Source organism: Salmo salar, chromosome 09, assembly GCF_965601325.2.
Source record: "Salmo salar chromosome 09, fSalSal1, whole genome shotgun sequence".
Taxonomy (NCBI): Eukaryota; Metazoa; Chordata; class Actinopteri; order Salmoniformes; family Salmonidae; genus Salmo; species Salmo salar.
In genome coordinates this window covers 60,020,001-60,041,325 of record NC_138299.1, presented here as the reverse complement: position 1 = coordinate 60,041,325, position 21,325 = coordinate 60,020,001, and the positions used below count along the sequence as shown (strand labels likewise).

Below are 21,325 nucleotides of genomic sequence, written 5' to 3'. Positions count from 1 at the left end.
AAGGTGTTTGGGCTAAGACAGCAGCGAGGCGAACTGTCTTTGCTAACCTCATCACTAATTCACAAAACTTGATGTTGACCTACTTTCCAATGGAATCCTCAAATTCAGACATCTTTAAGTATTACAAGTTATGGGAGGGGATATTTGTGTACTACAGCAGATTACAGTAGCGGGGAAGTCTATGCTTTCCTTTCGCCATCTATAAGTCTATAAATACATACGCACAAACGCATGCATGCACACATCAATCAAACACATTAAAGGGATACTCTTCGATAAGTCGTGGAGCCCCACCTTTAATCTTGTCCCCCAGCTGACTACACTCGTGGTCTGAGTAATGAACAATGAGTGGAGGAGAGGGGGGTCTGAAACGGTCCTCCTCCATCCTCCTGCGGTGCCTCTCCTCTCTGGCATACATGCGCTGACGACACTCCCACTCATACAGGTCATCTCTGGCTTGGGCAAAGTCCACATGGAGCCGCCCTGTGTCCTTCTTGTCTGTACTGGAGCCCAGACGCATACGGTAGCCTGGGGAGGAGGGGGGAGCGAGAGCAAAGGGGGAGGGAGGAGGGGAGTGAGTTAGAACCAGGTGGTAACATCACGGTGACATTTCACTCTGTTAAACTAACAGGTGCAGGGCAGTAAAATGCGGGAAATACTCACACCACTTTCTGTCAGACACCTGCATCTCTATCTTGATGCCTGACATCCTCTATTTGGGTTAAAACGATCTGTCCATCCACCTGTCTATCCATCCCTCTGAGGCTCTCTCCCTATTTTTTATCTGTTTGATCCTCTGTCACAGCTGCATCCCAGCTAAAGTAGCTTTTCTGTGTTGGAGTAGGAAACGACTCTGCTCTCTCTATACTAATTTATAGAGGAGACTTAAAGAGACTAATTGCTCCTCTCGTGACATGGTAGAAATTGCTAATTGCTCCTCTTTCCTTTTCCCTCCTTTCTCTCATTCTTCTTTCCTCTCTCTCTCTCTGCCACTCCTATCTGTTTCTCTTTCTCTCTTCCTGGTGTCTCTCCCACTCTATCTTTCTGTTGCTCTCACTCTCTGTTTCTATCTCTCCAGTCTCTGCCAAAAGGGAGAAATTAGCGTGGGCTTCCAGTTTACTTTTGCCTCCTCTCTGCGTTTTGTGGGGCTGTGATATATGTCCTTCAGTTTGCATACAGAGAGAGATTTAAGATGTGGCTGGAGTCTAATAGCTTTAGAAAAGAGAGAGATTTAAGATGTGGCTGGAGTCTAGTAGCTTTAGAAAAGAGAGAGATTTAACCTGTTGGGGGTAGGGGGCAGTATTTACACGGCCGGATAAAAAACGTACCCAATTTAATCTGGTTATTACTACTGCCCAGAAACTAGAATATGCATATAATTATTGGCTTTGGATAGAAAACACCCTAAAGTTTCTAAAACTGTTTGAATGGTGTCAATGAGTATAACAGAACTCATATGGCAGGCAAAAACCTGAGAACATTCCATACAGGAAGTGCCCTCTCTGACCATTCCTTGAGCTTCTTGACTCTGTTTATTGAAGACTGAGGATCTTTGCTGTAACGTGACACTTCCTACGGCTCCCATAGGCTCTCAGAAGGCGGGAAAAAGCTGAATGATGTAATTCCAGCCCCAGGCTGAAACACATTAGCGCTTTTGGCAAGTGCTCTATCAGAGGACAATGGGCTGAGGCGCATGCACGAGTCGACCCCATGTTTTTATTTTCTATCATCTTTGAACCTAAACACAGATTCCCGGTCGGAATATTATCGCTTTTTTTACGAGAAAAATGGCATAAAAATTGATTTTAAACAGCGGTTGACATGCTTCGAAGTACGGTAATGGAATATTTAGAATTCTTTTGTCACGAAATGCGTCGTGCGCGTCACCCTTCTTTACCATTCGGATAGTGTCTTGAACGCACGAACAAAACAGAGGATATTTTAACATAACTATGGATTATTTTGTACCAAACAAACATTTGTTATTGAAGTAGATGTCCTGTGAGTGCATTCTGACGAAGACAGCAAAGGTAATAACATTTTTCTTATAGTAAATCTGATTTTGGTGAGTGCTAAACTTGGTGGGTGTCTAAATAGCTAGCCCTGTGATGCCGGGCTATCTACTGAGAATATTGCAAAATGTGCTTTCACCGAAAAGCTATTTTAAAATCGGACATAGCGAGTGCATAGAGGAGTTCTGTATCTATAATTCTTAAAATAATTGTTATGTTTTTTGTGAACGTTTATCTTGAGTAATTTAGTAAATTCACCGGAAGTTTGCGGGGGGTATGCTAGTTCTGAACATCACATGCTAATGTAAAAAGCTGGTTTTTGATACAAATATAAACTTGATTGAACAAAACATGCATGTATTGTATAACATAATGTCCTAAGGTTGTCATCTGATGAAGATCATCAAAGGTTAGTGCTGCATTTAGCTGTGGTTTGGTTTTATGTGACATTATATGCTAGCTTGAAAAATGGGTGTCTGATTATTTCTGGCTGGGTACTCTGCTGACATAATCTAATGTTTTGCTTTCGTTGTAAAGCCTTTTTGAAACCGGACAGTGTGGTTAGATTAACGAGAGTCTTGTCTTTAAAATGGTGTACAATAGTCATATGTTTGAGAAATTGAAGTAATAGCATTTCTAAGGTATTTGAATAAGGCGCCACGGGATTCCACTGGCTGTTACGTAGGTGGGACGAAATCGTCCCACTGGCCCTAGAGAAGTTAAGATGTGGCTGGAGTCTAGTAGCTTTAGAAAAGACAGAGATTTAAGATGTGGCTGGAGTCTAGTGGCTTTAGAGAAGAGAGAGATTTAAGATGTGGCTGGAGTCTAGTAGCTTTAGAAAAGAGAGAGATTTAAGATGTGGCTGTAGTCTAGTAGCTTTAGAAAAGAGAGAGATTTAAGATGTGGCTGGAGTCTAGTAGCTTTAGAAAAGAGAGAGATTTATGATGTGGCTGGAGTCTAGTAGCTTTAGAAAATAGAGAGATTTAAGATGTGGCTGGAGTCTAGTAGCTTTAGAAAATAAGGAGATTTCAGATGTGGCTGGAGTCTAGTAGCTGGAAAAAGGAGATTAGATAACAAAACACCCTCTGCTGTCACATGACTAATGGGACTGGTACTGGTGATTAATTTCCTCCATTCAGAACTCTATTTATTTAACTACACCTCTGCCATTGTCACCTCAATAGTAAGGGTATCGAAGACATGTATTCCACAACACCTCTAGTTGTCTTCTCATTGACCTGCATAGTGATGGTCTCTGACTGGAAACAGGTTGCATTTATTTCATGATGTTTAATAGGAAACATAGGAAGCGTACCAGACAAGAAGAGGGCTCTGTCTACAGTGAACTCTTCAGTGAATCGGATGTGGCAGAAGTTCTTCTTGCTCTTGCGGATGGCGATGATGTCACCACACTGGCCAAACACCTCCACGATGAGTGCTTCGGTGGCATTCTCTGGCAGACCGCCCACAAACACCGTTTTACAACCTGGAGGGCGCTCCCTCATGGCCGGAGAGGGAAGGTCTGTAGATGAGAAGAGAGAGAGTCGTCAAAACAGAGAACTAACTGTAAACTTGGAAACAAAGAATGATAATAAAGTACTCATTTGACCTGAGTTTTTTAAATATTTTTTTTATTTCACCTTTATTTAACCAGGTAGGCCAGTTGAGAACAAGTTCTCATTTACAACTGCGACCTGGCCAAGATAAAGCAAAGCAGTGCGACAAAAACAACACCGAGTTACACATGGGATAAACAAACGTACAGTCAATAACACAATAGAAAAATCTGTATACATTGTGTGCAAATGAAGAAAGGAGGTACGGCAATAAATAGGCCAATAGTGGCAAAGTAATTACAATTTAGCAATTTACACTGGAGTGATATATGTACAGATGAGGATGTGCAAGTAGAAATACTGGTGTGCAAAAGAGCAGAAAAACAAATATGGGGATGTAGTAGGTAGTTGGTTGGATGGGCTATTTACAGATGGGCTGTGTATAGCTGCAGCGATCGGTAATCTGCTCTGACAGCTGACGCATAAAAGAAATCCCTCTACACCCCCCAACGAACCATCAAACAGGCAAAGCATCAATACAGCATCAATAAGATCAAATGCTACTACACCGGCTCTGACGCTTGTCAAATGTGGAAGGGCTTGCAAATTATCACAGATTACAAAGGGAAACCAAGTAACACACTGCCAGATGAGCTAAATGCCTTCAATGCTCACTTCGAGGCAAGCAACACAACCATGCGTGAGAGCACCAGCTGTTCCGGATGACTGTGTGATCACGCTCGTCATAGCAGATGTGAGTAAGACCTTTAAACAAGTTAACATTCACAAGGCTGCAGGGACAGACGTATTACCAGGAGGCATACTCAGGGCATGCACTGACCAGCTGGCAAGTGTCTTCACTGACATTTTCAACCTCTCCCTGACCCAGTCTGTAATACCTACATGTTTCAAGCAGACCACCAAGGTAACCTGTCTAAATGATTATCGCCACGTAGCACTCACATCTGTAGCCATGAAATGCTTTGAAAGGCTGGTCATTACTCACATCAACACCATCCTCCCAGACACCCTGGACCACCCCAACAGATCCACAGATGATGCAATCTCTATTGTACTCCACACTGCCCTTTCCCACATGGACAAAAGGAACACCTACGTGAGAATGCTATTCATTGACTACAGCTCAGAGTTCAACGCCATAGTGCCCCCGAAGCTCATCATTAAGCTAAGGTCCCTGGGACTTAACCTCTCCCTCTGCAACTGGATCCTGGACTTCCTGACGGACCGCCCCCAGGTGGTGAGAATAGGCAACAACACATCTGCCACACTGACCCTCAACATGGGGGCCCCTCAGGGGTGCATGCTTAGTCCCCTCCTGTACTCCCTGTTCACCCACGACTGTGTGGCCGCACACAACTCCAACACCTACCACACGATGGTGGTAGGCATGATCACCGGCAGCAATGAAACAGCCTTTACGGAGGTGTGGTGCCAGGACAACAACCTCTTACTCAACATCAGTAAGACAAAGGAGCTGATCGTGGACTACAGGAAACGGAGGGCCGAGCACACCCCCATTTACATCGATGGGAGCGGGTCGAGAGCTTCAAGTTCCTCGATGTCCACATCATTATCATGGTCCAAACACACCAACACAGTTGTGATGAGGGCATAACAATGCCTCTGAAAATATGTGGCATGGGCCCTCAGATCCTCAAAAAGTTATACAGCTGCACCACCGAGAGCATCTTGACAGGCTGCATCCTCGCTTGGTATGGTAACTGCTTGGCATCCGACCGCAAGGCTCAACAGAGGGTAGTGCGTACTGCCCAGTACATCACTGGGGCCGAGCTTCCACCCATTCTGGACCTCTATACCAGCCGATGTCAGAGGAAGGCCCAAAAATTTGTCAAAGACTCCAGCCACAGACTGTTCTCTCTGCTACCGCAGGGCGATACCAACACACCAAGTTTGGAACCAACAGGACCCTGAAAAGCTTCTACACCAAAGTCATAAGACTTCAAAACAAGACTACTAAATAGCAAATCAAATTGCTACCTGTATTGATCCTTTTTGGGATTCTACCCACACATACTTACATACCAAAACACACACTAAATACGCCAACACACAAATGCATACTGACGTCACACACACACTGCTGCTAGTCACTGTACCCCTACCTATACAGTTGAAGGCAGAAGTTTACATACATGTACACCTTAGACAAATACATTTGAAACTCAGTTTTTCACAATTCCTGACATTTAATCAGAGTAAAAATTCCCTGTCTTAGGTCAGTTAGGATCACCACTTAATTTTAAGAATGTCAAATGTCAGAATAATAGTAGAGAGAATGATTTATTTCAGCTTTTATTTCGTTCATCACATTCCTAGTGGGTCAGAAGTTTACATACACTCAATTAGTATTTGGTATCATTGCCTTTAAATTGTTTATCTTGGGTCAAACATTTCGGGTAGCCTTCCACAAGCTTCCCACAATAAGTTGGGTGAATTTTGGCCCATTCCTCCTGACAGAGCTGGTGTAACTGAGTCATGTTTGTAGGCCTCCTTGCTCGCACACGCTTTTTCAATTCTGCCCACAAATATTCTATAGGATTGAGGTCAGGGCTTTGTGATGGCCTCTCCAATACCTTGACTTTGCTGTCCTTAAGCCATTTTGCCACAACTTTGGAAGTTTGCTTGGGGTCATTGTTCATTTGGAAGACCCATTTGCGACCAAGCTTTAACTTCCTGACTGATGTCTTGAGATGTTGCTTCAATCTATACACATAATTTTGCTACCGCATGATGCCATCTATTTTGTGAAGTGCAGCAGTCCCTCCTGCAGCAAAGCACCCCACAACATGATGCTGCCACCTCCGTGCTTCACGGTTGGGATGGTGTTCTTTGGCTTGCAAGCCTCCCCCCTTTTCCTCTAAACGTAACGATGGTCATTATGGCCAAACAGTTCTATTTTTGTTTCATCAGACCAGAGGACATTTCTCCAAAAAGTATGATCTTCGTCCCCATGTGCAGTTGCAAATCGTCGTCTTTCATTTTTATGGCGGATTTGGAGCAGTGGCTTCTTCCTTGCTGAGCGGCCTTTCAGGTTATGTCGATATAGGACTCATTTTACTGTGGATATAGATGATTTTGTACCTGTTTCCTCCAGCATCTTCACAAGGTCCTTTGCTGTTGTTCTGGGATTGATTTGCACTTTTCGCACCATTGTCATACTGGAGGGTCATGTCAGGATGAGCCTGCAGAAAGGGTATCACATGAGGGAGGAGGATGTCTTCCCAATAACGCACAGCATTGAGATTGCCTGCAATGACAACAAGCTCAGTCCGATGATGCTGTGACACACCGCCCCAGACCATGACAGACCCTCCACATCCAAATCGATCCCGCTCCAGAGTACAGGCCTCGGTGTAACGCTCATTCCTTCGACGATAATCACAAATCCGACCATCACCCCTGGTGAGACAAAACCGCGACTTGTCAGTGAAGAGCACTTTTTGCCAGTCCTGTCTGGTCCAGCGACGGTGGGTTTGTGCCCATAGGCGATGTTGTTGCCGGTGATGTCTGGTGAGGACCTGCCTTACAACAGGACTACAAGCCCTCAGTCCAGCCTCTCTCAGCCTATTGTGGACAGTCTGAGCACTGATGGAAGGATTGTGTGTTCTTGGTGTAACTCGGGCAGTTGTTGTTGCCATCCTGTACCTGTCCCGCAGGTGTGATGTTCGGATGTACTGATCCTGTGCAGGTGTTGTTACACGTGGTCTGCCACTGTGAGGACGATCAGCTGTCCGTCCTGTCTCCCTGTAGCGCTGTCTTAGGCGTCTTACAGTATGGACATTGCAATTTATTGCCCTGGCCACATCTGTAGTCCTCATGCCTCCTTGCAGCATGCCTAAGGCACGTTCGAGCAGATGAGCAGGGACCCTGGGCATCTTTCTATTGGTGTTTTTTTAGAGTCAGTAGAAAGGCCTCTTTAGTGTCCTACGTTTTCATAACTGTGACCTTAATTGCCTGCCATCTGTAAGCTGTTAGTGTCTTAACGACCGTTCCACAGGTGCATGTTCATTAATTATTTATGGTTCATTGAACAAGCATGGGAAACAGTGTTTAAACCCTTTACAATGAAGATCTGTTAAGTTTTTTGGATTTTTACGAATTATCTTTGGAAGACAGGGTCCTGAAAAAGGGACATTTCTTTTATTGCTGAGTTTAGTAAGCATATTATGTCTTAATTAAAGGGGAAGTTCAGTAATTTACAACTTAACGTCAGATGGTTTCTCACCCCGAAAGTAGTCTATGGGCCAGGAGAAACTGGAATCCATGGTTCAGTTTTCTTTAAACAGCCACTACAAACTTCAGCTAATTTTAGCCGCCACTGGCTAAAAACCCATAGGAGTGATAGAGGCAACTGTTCAATTTGTAAAGTTCATTATTTGGTTTGATGTTATCTGAAGGTGATTTGGCCATAATAAAATAAACATTGCTTGGTTGTCCCAATCATTTCCATAGATTTGTAGTGAGTTGCGGCTAAAGTTAAATAGAGGGAAATAGACTTACGTGGGTTGGGGGGGAAGAGGGTGCAGCTTTGGCAGTGGATGATCTCCTTGACGATGGGCAGATCTTGGGGAAGGGGGGGCGGGGGTACGTAACCAAGGCCAGGCATCATGGTGTTCATGGGAGCGATGCCCGTCATCATGCCAAGACCTGAGTCGAAATCTGAAGGAGATGCACACACACATGAAAATCTCAACGTGGGATGAACTAATACCTGTGGAAATGTATGTTTTTCTATGTGTGTTATTCCATTCTCATGTTTCATTTGACATTATGCATTTCTCCGTGGAGGTTCTGTCAACAATGGTGAAACACAAACAGTTTATAAATAACTGAATCCATGCTCTCATGAATAAAAGAACATTCAGACATCCTGCATATTTAAAGTGGAGCTACGGCTACATGAGATTCTACTGACTCTCTTCTATGTTGCTGATTGGCTGACCTTTAATGTTCTGTCTGTAGAGAGAGAGAGATGGATCGAAGAACCAGCCTTCCTTCACAGGTAGGGGACTATTGATTTAGATTGCAGCTGGATACACTCTGCACGCACAGACACACTAGCTATGTATCTACAGAGGGTTTTAGAAATGAGTGTGTGTTTGTGTGTGTGATGGACCACAATGTGAGGCCTGACTGTGACAAAACTGAAAAGAGTATAACAAAGTACCACTTTTTAACCACTATGTAAATTATGTTTAAATCCCACTTTGTGAGACAATGAAGCTTTTCAATAATTTCAGCTTTCTGTGTGAGTGAAGAAGCTATAAATGAGGATGAAGGATGAGGAAGAGAGGGGGTCACAAGCCAGACGTGTAGCTGGACCAATCAGAGAAGACAGTAACCGGATGTCTAGGTCTGCTTAATCCCTCTCTGAAGCCGTTATTGATGACCTCATATCTTGTATTCATGCCCGGGTGATGACTTCCCCAGACCAGCGAGGCGGAGGAGAGGTGAAGTGATGGCAGGAGTAGAAATAGAGGAGGGAGGGAGCGGTACAGTGGACTCTGTGTCTGCTGAATACCAAGGCCAGTCTCAGGGGCAGCTCTGGTCTCCGGGCTGGCTGAGAGGCCCACAGAGGAGCTCTCTGGTGGGTCTCAGTGAGGAGTGGAAGTGGTCATTTTCTAAATGAGGGAGTGAGGCCCACAGCAGAGCTCTATCATGGGCCGTACTGTGACAGGTGTGAGCTGATTCATAACTGCCCCTTAGTACCCTGACACTGCGGAAATGGGAACAGTGCTGAAGAAAACACTTCTAGCTGGCACACTCACAGACCCATTCTGAGCACAGAGAAGATCTGATTTGATCAAGACAAAGCTGTTTCCATTTCGCTGCCTTTTCCTTATTCCTTCCAGTGTGTGTGTGTGTGTGTGTGTGTGTGTCCAATTCCATTGAGAGCCAGAGTCAGAGGACAGAGTCATGCAGTAGAGTTGTTCTTCTCAGGGATATTCAGCTACAGTAGCTACAGTAGCATTCTCTGTACAGACAGAACAATGGAGACTCAACCCCCGAATTCAAGTTTCACATCTTTCAACATCTTCGGTTGAAAACACCCACACACTAACAAAAACAATATCTTCAGTGTGAAACAGGCCTCTTTCAGTCAGAGGTACAACTCTGTAGAGACACAGAGAGCAGGGATCTCCTCTTGAACAGAAACATCAGTGGAGAACTTTATTCTCTCCACCCACACAAGGTCTCTCTCGCCATCTCTCTTCCCTCTCCCTCCATCTTTATGTCTCTTCATCTCTCCTCTTCTCTCTCTTTCACGCAAGCATGCACACACACTCGCCAACACACACATGCCACAGTCCTGTCCCTCCATGTTAAACAATCAGCTTCCAAGAGGTTTGTTAAGGTCATTACATTTCATGCTGCCCGTCAATCAAAAGTCCAGCCAGAAAAAAAAATGTGGCATTTGACTAGAGATACCTCCTGGCCATCCAACACATCACATTAGTCCTCCCTTTATCCTCATCCTCTCCCCCCTTCCTCCCCCTATTTTTCAGGGTAAACCACCCCTCCAGCAGAGTGGGGGCTGGGTGGAGGGAGGAAGGGTGACACAGGGAGCTGCAATGAAGCATGCTGGGTAATATTTTCTGATGAGGCGAGCAGGTCGGAGCACCTAGAACACAAACAGAGGCTCCAGTCTCAATGTGCTGCCAGACATCTTCTCAACTTAACATAATGTATCTCTTTACATCCCTATCAGAGATGCTCTTTCAATCTGCTCCACACTTTTAAAACAGATCTCCCTCCCTCTTCATCTCTGCCAAAGATCTCCCTCTCTCTAGTCCTCTCCATCCTGAATGCGCAGCATACTTATGTATCTCTATCAGAAAACTAGCCTACTTCTCTCTGCCTATAAATGTGCAGCTACAGATCTCACTCTCTGTGTCTCTATCAGTCCTCATTCTGCCAACAGCACTGGCTGCACACCTGGGAACCACTTACAGCTCCTTAACACTAAGTCAGCAATTACAGAGACACAGAGGGCCAAGAGTAAAATAAAATCGGAAGGGTTTTCTTTTTCTTAAGTATTTATTCAGGTAAATAAATGTTCAAGCCAGGAACACAAGAAGCTCCTTATATCCACTGTTTCTACTTGTATAATATGAATAGTTCATATATATTATCAGATACAAACCTATGAGACCAAAACATTTGCTTGCTACTTTCACTGTCTGCTGCTTCTACTAGGTAGTATATTGTATAAATAGTTAAAAAGGGGATGACAGTAAGACTAAGACTATATACACCCAGTGTCTGTGTGTGTGTACGTGTGTGCGTGTGTGTGTGTGTGTGTGTGTGTGTGTGTGTTAGAAGGGGGCAGTGATTGTTGAGGATATAACAGATAGAACTGTATGAGTCCCCAGGGCCTGTTTATGTATTCAGAGGGGTGTGTTTGTCAGGCTAAATCAATTCAGAGAAGAGTGTGTGTGTGTGTATGAGTGTGTGTGTGTTGCAGACTAAATGCTTCCCTGTGGGTGTTTAACATGCATCAGGCTTGACAACTAGCTTGGTCTGTCCACACATCTTCCTCATACACAGCAGTGTGTCTAGAGAACTCACAACTCTAATCAAAATCCAAACAAACAAATGAACGACATCATCGCTGTGAATATAGAACATCAAGTGTTATATTGCAGAGATTCTGCAGTTGGAAAGACAACAAGTCCTGAGTGGGGACTCTACAGAAGCCTTGTCACTATAAGCCAGCATGCTTTCTCCTGTAAGGACTAGAAGAGGCCCTAACAGAACAATTTCCACAAGGCAAGCTATGTCCCCAAAAGGCACCATGTCCCTACAGTGGAGGGTTTATGGTACCATGTGCCCACAAGGCACCATGTCCCAATAGTGTAGTTTCTACAGTAGCATGTCCCTGCAAGGTACCATGCCCCCATAGTGGAGTCTCTACAGTACCCCGTCCTCATAAAACAACATATCCTCACAGCGGAACCTCTTCAGTACCAAGTCCATCCCCGCACAGCATTTTTGTTATTTCAGTTGACTGAGCTTGATCTTCCAGTAGCTATACTGAATACAAAAACATAAACACAAATACAACAATTTCAAAGATTTTACTGAGTTACAGTTAATATAAGGAAATCAGTTAACTGAAATAAATTCATCAGGCCCTAATCTATGGATTTCACATGACTGGGCAGGGGCGCAGGCCCACCCACTTGGGAGCCAGGTCCACCCACTGGAGAGCTAAGTCCAGCCAATCAAAATTCATATTTCCCCACAAAAGGGCTTTATTACAGACATAAATATTCCTGAGCACGCCACTCCTCATCCGATCCTGCAGGTGAAGAAGCTGGATGTGGAGGTCCTGGGCTGGCTTGGTTACACGTGGTCTGTGGTTGTGAGGCCAGTTGGGTCTACTGCCGAATTCTCTAAAAACGACGTTGGAGGCGGCTTATGGTAGATAAATTAACTTTCAATTCTCTGACAACAGCTCTGTTGGACATGTCTACAGTCAGCATGTAAATTGCACACTCACTCAAAACTTGAGACATCTGTGGCATTGTGTTGTGTGAGAAAACTGCACAATTTAGAATGGCCCTTTATTGTCCCCAGCACAAGTTGCACCTGTGTAATGATCATGCTGTTTAATCAGTTTCTTGATATGCCACACCTGTCGGGTGGATCGATTATCTTGGCAAAGGAGAAATGCTCACTAACAGGGGTGTAAACAAATTTGTGCACGAAATTTCTGAGAAATACAATTTTTGTACATATGGAAAAGTTCTGCAATCTTTTATTTCAGCTCATGAAAAATGGGACCAACACTTTACATGTTGCATTTATATTTTTGTTCAGTATACTTGGCTCTAGAAAGACTGATGATGCAATGACTTGGTGGCAGGTGGTGTTGCTTACCAGAGAGCCAATACATCTAATCAAAAGTGCAGTTTAAAGGGGAATGGAAACACTAGGATTTAGAAAGGCAGCCTACTGTAACTGTAAATCACCATATTGGCATTGTCGCATCACTGGCAGGATAGAACATTTTGGAACTCCCAAAAATGGCTGTAGCTCCGAGTCTCCGAGTCTGAGAATTAGTTTATTACAGAGAATGAAATAACGTTAGTTAGGGTGCCAATAAACCTACTGAAGCCATTTATGTTTGAGCTGATCGTTGTCCCAGATCAGAGAATTTGTTCTCGTAGCAGTAACATCACAGACATGCCGCCTGAAACACCTCAGCTAGAGGGTCTGCCAGATAATGGCTAGAGTAGGAGTGTGTGTGTTGTAGAGAAATGGTGGTGATACAGCCCAAAATCCCAGCGGATTGTGGCTGTATTACATCCAGTCAGAGGTTCCTGTCAGTCTGTCTGGATGGTGACTGTATTTCATCCAGTCAGAGGTTCCTGTCATCCTGTCTGGATGGTGATGTATTACATCCAGTCAGAAGTTCCTGTCAGTCTGTCTGGTGATGTATTACATCCAGTCAGAGGTTCCTGTCATCCTGTCTAGATGGCGATGTATTTATTGGACGTGTCACTAATCCTTATGGACTTCCTGGCAGAAGCGGTTACGCGACTAGTTTGCAGCCGATATGCCAGTTAAATAACTGGTGAAATGTTGCTTGATTAAAATTTGTTTAAGGTTAATATCAGTAGTGGATAGGTGCTCAATATATACAATCAGTATCCTATAACAATGTTATACCCAGTTCGAATCACAGAAAGCATCATGATTCATGAAATCTCATTCTAACCAATAATTTTGGCGTGCTCATTATAAATACATTGTGATTTAGTTTCGGTATGAGACTAACTTTTCTTATGATTTTGTTTGCGGAGCATACAGGCTGGCAGTTTATCGCCAGTTCAAGCTATGGGCACAAGGGAGAATTGGACGAGGTGTACGGCGTCTCATCCCTGCGTGTGTTGTTTCTTCCATAAGGCGCGCATACCCAAAAGCAAAGGCATTGAATAAAAGTTTGAATAAAACCAATTAATTTATTAAATCCATGCCTGCGCCTTATGTAAAAAATAGTATTTGTTAGCTTGTCCACTATAACAACAGGTTCAAGCGTAACCAGACGAACTTGCTTTGAAGATAAAACAAATCCCATGTCCCTGTCGTTAGAGTAGTGAATTCAACTAGCTTTGGCTGCCATCTATTGGAAAGGAATGATAACTACACTGGGCAGCTACACTAGTTGGCAGAGTCAAAGGGGACTTTAATATTATATGCCATTTAGCAGACGCCTTTATCCAAAGCGAACTGGGTACATGGTAGTGGAAACAGATCACAGAAACAGGATTACAATGTTGATATCATGGATGGTCAGTCCTTGCATCTATAGCTCTGTATTTGAATTTAAGAGTGGTTACATTTTCCAGCCCCATCTCTCAGCTTTTTACTGAAAGAGGAGCAGGGAGACACTTTGTTATTATTTCTACTGCTAATTGCCACTTTAAGAAGTTAAGATGCAGATTAAATACACCCCAAAATATGTTACAGATACTATAAAAATGTCTCATCACTCAGACAGTTAGTGAATACACAGCATCCAGCACAGCAAACAATCAATCACAAATGTATTTTACAAAAGCCCTTTTTACATCAAAATAATAACCACAGTGGTTATAGAGGGTGCAACAGTTCAACTGACATTTTCTCCTGAGGTGTTGGCTTTTCATAGCTGACCATTCATAGGTCATCAGCTGAAAAACAATTCCACCCCGATTCCCTTTATGGATGTGTGTGTGTATCTTTTAATTCGCTGTTGAATGGCCTGAACACCATCTCGCTCCCCCAAAGTGATCCATAGTATATCTTGGCTCACACTGTGATGATTGTGATTCTGAGCTCTCAGGTTCGTGTTGTGGTCTTCACTGATCTCACTCTCTGTCAGCCCCATCTGTGGAGTATAGGGGCAGGACTCAGTTGTATACTGATGGTTGTGAGCTTAATCTAGCTGGGCCCCGAGCTCTTTAGTGATAGTCCCGGTGGACCTCTTCTCCACCGCAGCACAGGAACACTCTGGCACCCAGGAGTCAGTTTGGCATGCTGTACTAACCGTTCTTGCTGTTGGTAGAAAACAATTAAGGCATCTATTAGGCTATAGTTATATTCAAGAATCATGGATTTGCATGTACCTCTTCTGCTTCCTGCACAGTCTCCTCCAGGATGAAAACATTTTCAGGGATGAAGACGTCATCCTAAAAAAACAAAAAAACATTTTGTTAAAACAACTGAACCCAAATATATCAGTTGGCATTAACAAGCTTCCTGTCTTGAATGCATTGTCAACACACACACACACACACACACACACACACACACACACACACACACACACACACACACACACACACACACACACACACACACACACACACACACACACACCAAATACAGGGACATTTATTTTTCAGCAAACATTAGCTATGTCAACTTCAGTCTAGCTAAATGAGGTGGCGCTAACAAAACATTACAAAAACAAAATGTCAACAAAATATATTACAGTACTTGACTATCTGAGGTGGAAGCTAGCTACAGTAACTACCTAATAACAGGGGTACACAGATAAACTGTTGCAATTTTAGTTGCAGTTGAGTTGCTTGCTAACGTTATTTGCTGGGGGTGTTACACAAAACACTTCCGATGGTAGTTACCTTCAACTAGAGTTGCAACAAAGTTATCCGGTGTCTAACGCTAGGCTAGTCAACAACAGTCATGACCGGTTAACGTTACCTCAGACTTCATTGCATTGACTCGCGTTCAGTCGCTTTTGCTTGACTCCAAAGTCAGCGATGTTGATGATGGTCGGTCGGTAACCCCTACACCATACCTCTCGAAATGTCAATCGGAGGCACAAGCAGAGGGCTTCAACGTAGGCGTATGACTCCTTTCCATTCGGAAACTCCCGGTTGCCTGATTGAAAGTGCCCTTCATCGCAAAGGTCTGCCTCCGCGAAGTGCTGTCTGCAGATCCTGTTAGCTCGAGCTGGCCCGTCCTTCCTCTTCAGGACATGGAGCCACTTCTTCAAAAGTTGTGGATCCTTGGACAGGATGGTAGTTTACCGAGGGATTTTTTTGCTGCCAATTCATACAGCCTGGAGCATTACAGTTCATGTTTGAATTACTACTTGTTATTGCCATCTTTGTAGTCCGCTCCTAACTTAACTCTCTTCGATTCAAACTCCGCGCGAAAACTCAATACCTGAGCCAATTTGTTGATTCCTGCCAGTGACGCATTGGCGTCAGTCGTTACTATGGCAATTAACCTGTTGGGGCTAGGGGGCAGTATTTGCACGGCCGGATAAAAAACGTACCTGATTTAATCTGGTTACTACTCCTGCCTAGTAACTAGAATATGCATATAATTAGTAGATTTGGATAGAAAACACTCTAAAGTTTCTAAAACTGTTTGAATGGTGTCTGTGAGTATAACAGAACTCATATGGCAGGCCAAAACCTGAGAAGATTCCAAGCAGGAAGTGGAAATCTGATTTGTGGAATCACCTTCAACACTTTGCCTATGAAACACACCGTGAGTTAGGATTCATTTAGCTTCCTAAGGCTTCCAATAGATGTCAACAGTCTTTACAAAGTGGTTTGAGTCTTCTCCGGTAAAAACTGACCGAACGAGAGGCCTGGAAAGTTGGTCATAGGGGGAGGGCCATTACTACTATGACGCGGGCGCCCATGGGTACCCTCTCATTCCGAAACGTTTAGTAAGACAATGCAATCGTCCGCCTTGAATATTATTGAAGCTCTGATTGAAAAAGGACCTAAAGATTTAGGTTATACAACGTTGGACATGTTTGAACGAACGTAAATATATTTTATTTGCACATTCATGACGACAAGTCCCGCGCGCTTCAGTACATTATGAGCAGCCTTCGGAACGCGCTAACAAGAAGGAGCTATTGGGACATAAATTATTAACTTTTTCGAACAAAACTACATTTGTTGTGAACCTGGGATTCCTGGAAGTGCCTTCTGATGAAGATAATCAAAGGTAAGGGAATATTTACAATAGTATATTTGATTTTAGATGGTTCCAAGATGGCACTAACCTGTATCGCCTGGCCTATTTTTCTGAGCATAGCACCTCGTTTATTGCAAAGTGTGATTTCCCAGTAAAGTTATTTTTAAATCTGGCAATGCGTTTGCATTCACGAGATGTTAATCTATACTTCTTTGAATGACAATATTAAATTTTAACAATGTTTTCGAATAGTAACTTTGTAAATGGTAGCACTGATTCACCGGAAGCATTTGAGGGAAAATATTTTCTGAACGTCATGCTCCGATGTAAAATGCTGTTTTTATATATAAATATGAACTTTATCGAACAAAAAATGCATGTATTGTGTAACATGATGTCCTAGGAGTGTCATCTGCTGAAAATTGTCAAAAGGTTAGTGCTGCATTTAGCTGTGTTTTGGGTATTTGTGATGCATGTTAGTTGCTCTGAAAATGGCAGTGTGATTATTTTTGGCTGGGTACTCTCCTAACATAATCTAATGTTTTGCTTTTGCTGTAAAGCCTTTTTGAAATCGGACAACGTGGTTCGATTCAGGAGAGGTGTATCTATAAAATGGTGTAAAATAGTCATATGTTTGAGAAATTGAAGTTATAGCATTTATGAGGTATTTGTATTTCGCGCGACGCGATTCCACTGGCTGTTGACTAGGCGTCCCACGTTCCCAGACAGGTTAAAAATTCCGCTGACCATAGATCAAATAAACCTTGTTGACGATCAAAATACAAAATATAGAGATGTTTTTATGTTAAATGCACATGTTTAGTATTAGTGGATCGAATACATCTCTTTGCTTAGATGTACTTCCTAAAGTGTTTCCATTCCCCTTTAATGTGTCAAGTGTCTTGGATAATAAATGGTTTCTGGGGAGGTCCCCACTTTGAAAACCAGACAGCGAGAGAGGAGGAAAAGAGGAGGAGGAAACAGAGATGCGAAAGCCATAGAATATTTCATATGGTCCTAATTATAGTCTGGATTGGTTTGTCTTCAATCAGGTTTTATAAAAGCCATGACAAATGCTACTGTAATGCAATATTAGTCTCTTCCTTTCTGGGCCATTGAGAGCACATGTGGACTCAAATAGAGACAGAGGCCCAGAAAGTGTCCAGTTGTGATTGTTCTGTGGTAGGGATGTTCTGTGTTCTAAAGGATAGGTCTTTCAGAGCGGTACAAAGCCAACACTGTTGATTACATACAGTTGAAGTCGGAAGTTACATACACATAGGTTGGAGTCATTAAAACTTGTTTTTCAACCACTCCACAAATTTCTTGTTAACTTGTTATGGATAGGGGGCAGTATTTTCACATCCGGATAAAAAAACGTACCCGATTTAATCTGATTATTACTCCTGCCCAGAAACTAGAATATGCATATAATTATTAGCTTTGGATAGAAAACACTCCAAAGTTTCTAAAACTGTTTGAATAGTGTCTGTGAGAATAACAGAACTCATTTGGCAGGCCAAAACCTGAGAAGATTCCAAACAGGAAGCGCCCTCTCTGACTATTTCTTGGCCTTCTTGATCATCACTATCCAAAACAGGGGATCTCTGCTGTAACGGGACATTTTCTAACGCTCCCATAGGCTCTCAGAAGGCACCAGAACATTGAATGATGACTTTGCAGGCCATGGCTGAAAAACAGTAGCGCATTTGGATAGTGGTCAATCTGAGAACAATGAGACTGGGGGCGCGTGCACGAGAAGAGTCCATTTTAGATTTTTTCGTCTTTGAACGAAAACATGGTTTCCCGGTTGGAATATTATCGCTTTTTTACGAGAAAAATCGCATAAAAATTGATTTTAAACAGCGTTTGACATGCTTCGAAGTACGGTAATGGAATATTTTGACATTTTTTGTCACGAGCGCATCACCCTTCTTTACCCTTCGGATAGTGTCTTGAACGCACGACCAAAATGACGCTATTTGGATATAACTATGGATTATTTGGAACCAAACCAACATTTGTTATTGAAGTAGAAGTCCTGGGAGTGCATTCTGACGAAGAACAGCAAAGGTAATCCAATTTTTCTTATAGTAAATCTGAGTTTGGTGAGGGCCAAACTTGGTGGGTGTCAAAATAGCTAGCCCGTGATGGCGGGCTATCTACTCAGAATATTGCAAAATGTGCTTTCACCGAAAAGCTATTTTAAAATCGGACATAGCGATTGCATAAAGGAGTTCTGTATCTATAATTCTTAAAATATTTGTTATGTTTTTTGTGAACGTTTATCGTGAGTAATTTAGTAAATTCACCGGAAGTGTTCAGTGGGAATGCTAGTTCTGAACGTCACATGCTAATGTAAAAAGCTGTTTTTTTTATATAAATATGAACTTGATTGAACAAAACATGCATGTATTGTATAACATAATGTCCTAGGAGTGTCATCTGATGAAGATCATCAAAGGTTAGTGCTGCATTTAGCTGTGGTTTTGTTTTTGTGACATTATATGCTAGCTTGAAAAATGGGTGTCTGATTATTTCTGGCTGGGTACTCTGCTGACATAATCTAATGTTTTGCTTTCGCTGTAAAGCCTTTTTGAAATCGGACAGTGTGGTTAGATAAAGGAGAGTCTTGTCTTTAAAATGGTGTAAAATAGTCATATGTTTGAAAAATTGAAGTTTTGGGATTCTTGAGGAATTTGTAATTCGCGCCACGCCTATCATTGGATATTGGAGCAGGTGTTCCGCTAGCGGAACGTCTAGATGTAAGAGTTAACAAATTATAATTTTGGCAAGTCGGTTAGGACATCTACTTTGTGCATGACACAAGTATTTTTTCCAACAATTGTTTACAGACAGATTATTTCACTTATAATTCACTGTATCACAATTCCGGTGGGTTAGACGTTTACGTACACTAAGTTGACTGTGCCTTTAAACAGCTTGGAATATTCCCGAAATTATGTCATGGCTTTAGAAGCTTCTGATAGGCTAATTGACAATTTGAGTCAATTGGAGGTGTACCTGTGGCTGCATTTCAAGGCCTACCTTCAAACTCAGTGCCTCTTTCCTTGACATCATGGGAAAATCAAAAGAAATCAGCCAAGACCTCAGAAAAAAAATGGAAGACCTCCACAAGTCTGGTTCATCCTTGGGAGCAATTTCCGCTCAGCAAGGAAGAAGCCACTGCTCCAAAACCGCCATAAAAAAGCCAGACTACGGTTTGCAACTGCACATGGGGACATAGATTGTACTTTTTTGGAGAAATGTCCTCTGGTCCGATGAAACAGAAATAGAACTGTTTGGCCATAATGACCATTCTTATGTCTGTAGGAAAAAGGGGGAGGCTTGCAAGCCAAAGAACACCATCCCAACCTTGAAGCACGGGGGTGGCAGCATCATGTTTGCTGCAGGAGGGACTGGTGCCCTTCACAAAATAGATGGCATCATGCGGTGGGAAAATTATGTGGATATATTGAAGCAACATCTCAAGACATCAGTCAGGAAGTTAAAGCTTGGTCGCAAATGGGTCTTCCAAATGGACAATGACCTCAAGCAAACTTCCAAAGTTATGGCAAAATGGCTTAAGGACAACAAAGTCAAGGTATTGGAGTGGCCATCACAAAGCCCTGACCTCAATCCAATAGAAACTGTGTGGGCAGAACTGAAAAAGCGTGTGCGAGCAAGGAAGCCTAGAAACCTGACTCAGTTACACCAGCTCTGTCAGGAGAAATACTTCTGACCCACTGGGAATATGATAAAAGCTGAAATAAATCATTATCTCTGCTATTATTTTGATATTTCACATTCTTAAAATAAAGTGGTGAATCTAACTGACCTAAGACAGGGAATTGTTACTAGGATTAAATGTCAGGAATTGTGAAAAACTGATTTTAAATGTATTTGGTGTATGTAAACTTCTGACTTCAACTGTATAAATGTATGTATAATTAAACAGTGTGATAGCCAGATTAGTATTATTTGTCCTACTTTACTTTGGTTCAGAGTTTTGTAGCAGTGGAGCAGAGTGGTAACTCAGTATAGAGATGGCAGTAATGAAGCTGTTGGATAATTTGAGCTTCAGAGCAGAGCGGTGGAGAATGAGAGAGAGGGGTGGAGAGTGGAGAGAGAAGAAGGAGAGTGGAGAGAGAAAAGGGAGAGAGAGACAACGGGGACAGAGGAGAGAGTGTGGGTGGGAGAAAGAGATAACAAGCTACGGAACAGCTGTTTCTCCAGGTGATTCATAAGTAGGACTACAGCCCTCTCACCCCGAAATCCCAATCCCACTACTACACAGCCAACCGACTACAGCCCATCCTGCTGGCAATGTTGGTATGATACCAATGCAGCTGTGGGAGAGAGAGTCCTCTAATAAGGTAACAGCACTAAGAGCAGCTCCAATATGCTGTCCAATGGCTCAAGGCGCTCAGTGACAAAACACACACGCACACCACAGAGTTTTCCTCTCCAACACAGTTCTAAAACTATAACTCGCTCAACAAAATATAATTTTATTTTGCGTAGGCAGCACAGTAAACTAGGACAGAGAGATTGCTAAGTCTGGAAGAAGCTCAGTAAACTGTACAAATTAAATGAAATAGGGTAAAACCCAGTAGGTGGGATTAGCGTCCTCCATGCCCACTTCATTTGAAATATGTGGTGGAGTGGAGTTGCCGTGAGGCCTATAATTCAGTCGCTCTGTTGATATGAATGTGCTTTTAAACAAGTTGAAGGATGCGGTTTATAAAAGGCTTTGGGGAAAGA

At 42.9% G+C, this 21,325-nt stretch overlaps 1 protein-coding gene across 1 annotated transcript in view; it reads right to left on the bottom strand.

The window, feature by feature from the left end:
- LOC106611501 (ecto-NOX disulfide-thiol exchanger 2) overlaps nt 1-21,325 on the bottom strand; it is a 284,053-nt gene that overhangs the window by 63,580 nt on the left and 199,148 nt on the right. The window contains exons 4-6 of the mRNA XM_014211765.3: nt 8,111-8,269; nt 3,328-3,534; nt 295-528 (exon numbers count right to left, since the gene is read on the bottom strand). Of these exons, the coding sequence (XP_014067240.1) occupies nt 295-528; nt 3,328-3,534; nt 8,111-8,269 (600 nt within the window). The remainder of the gene's footprint in view (nt 1-294; nt 529-3,327; nt 3,535-8,110; nt 8,270-21,325) is intronic.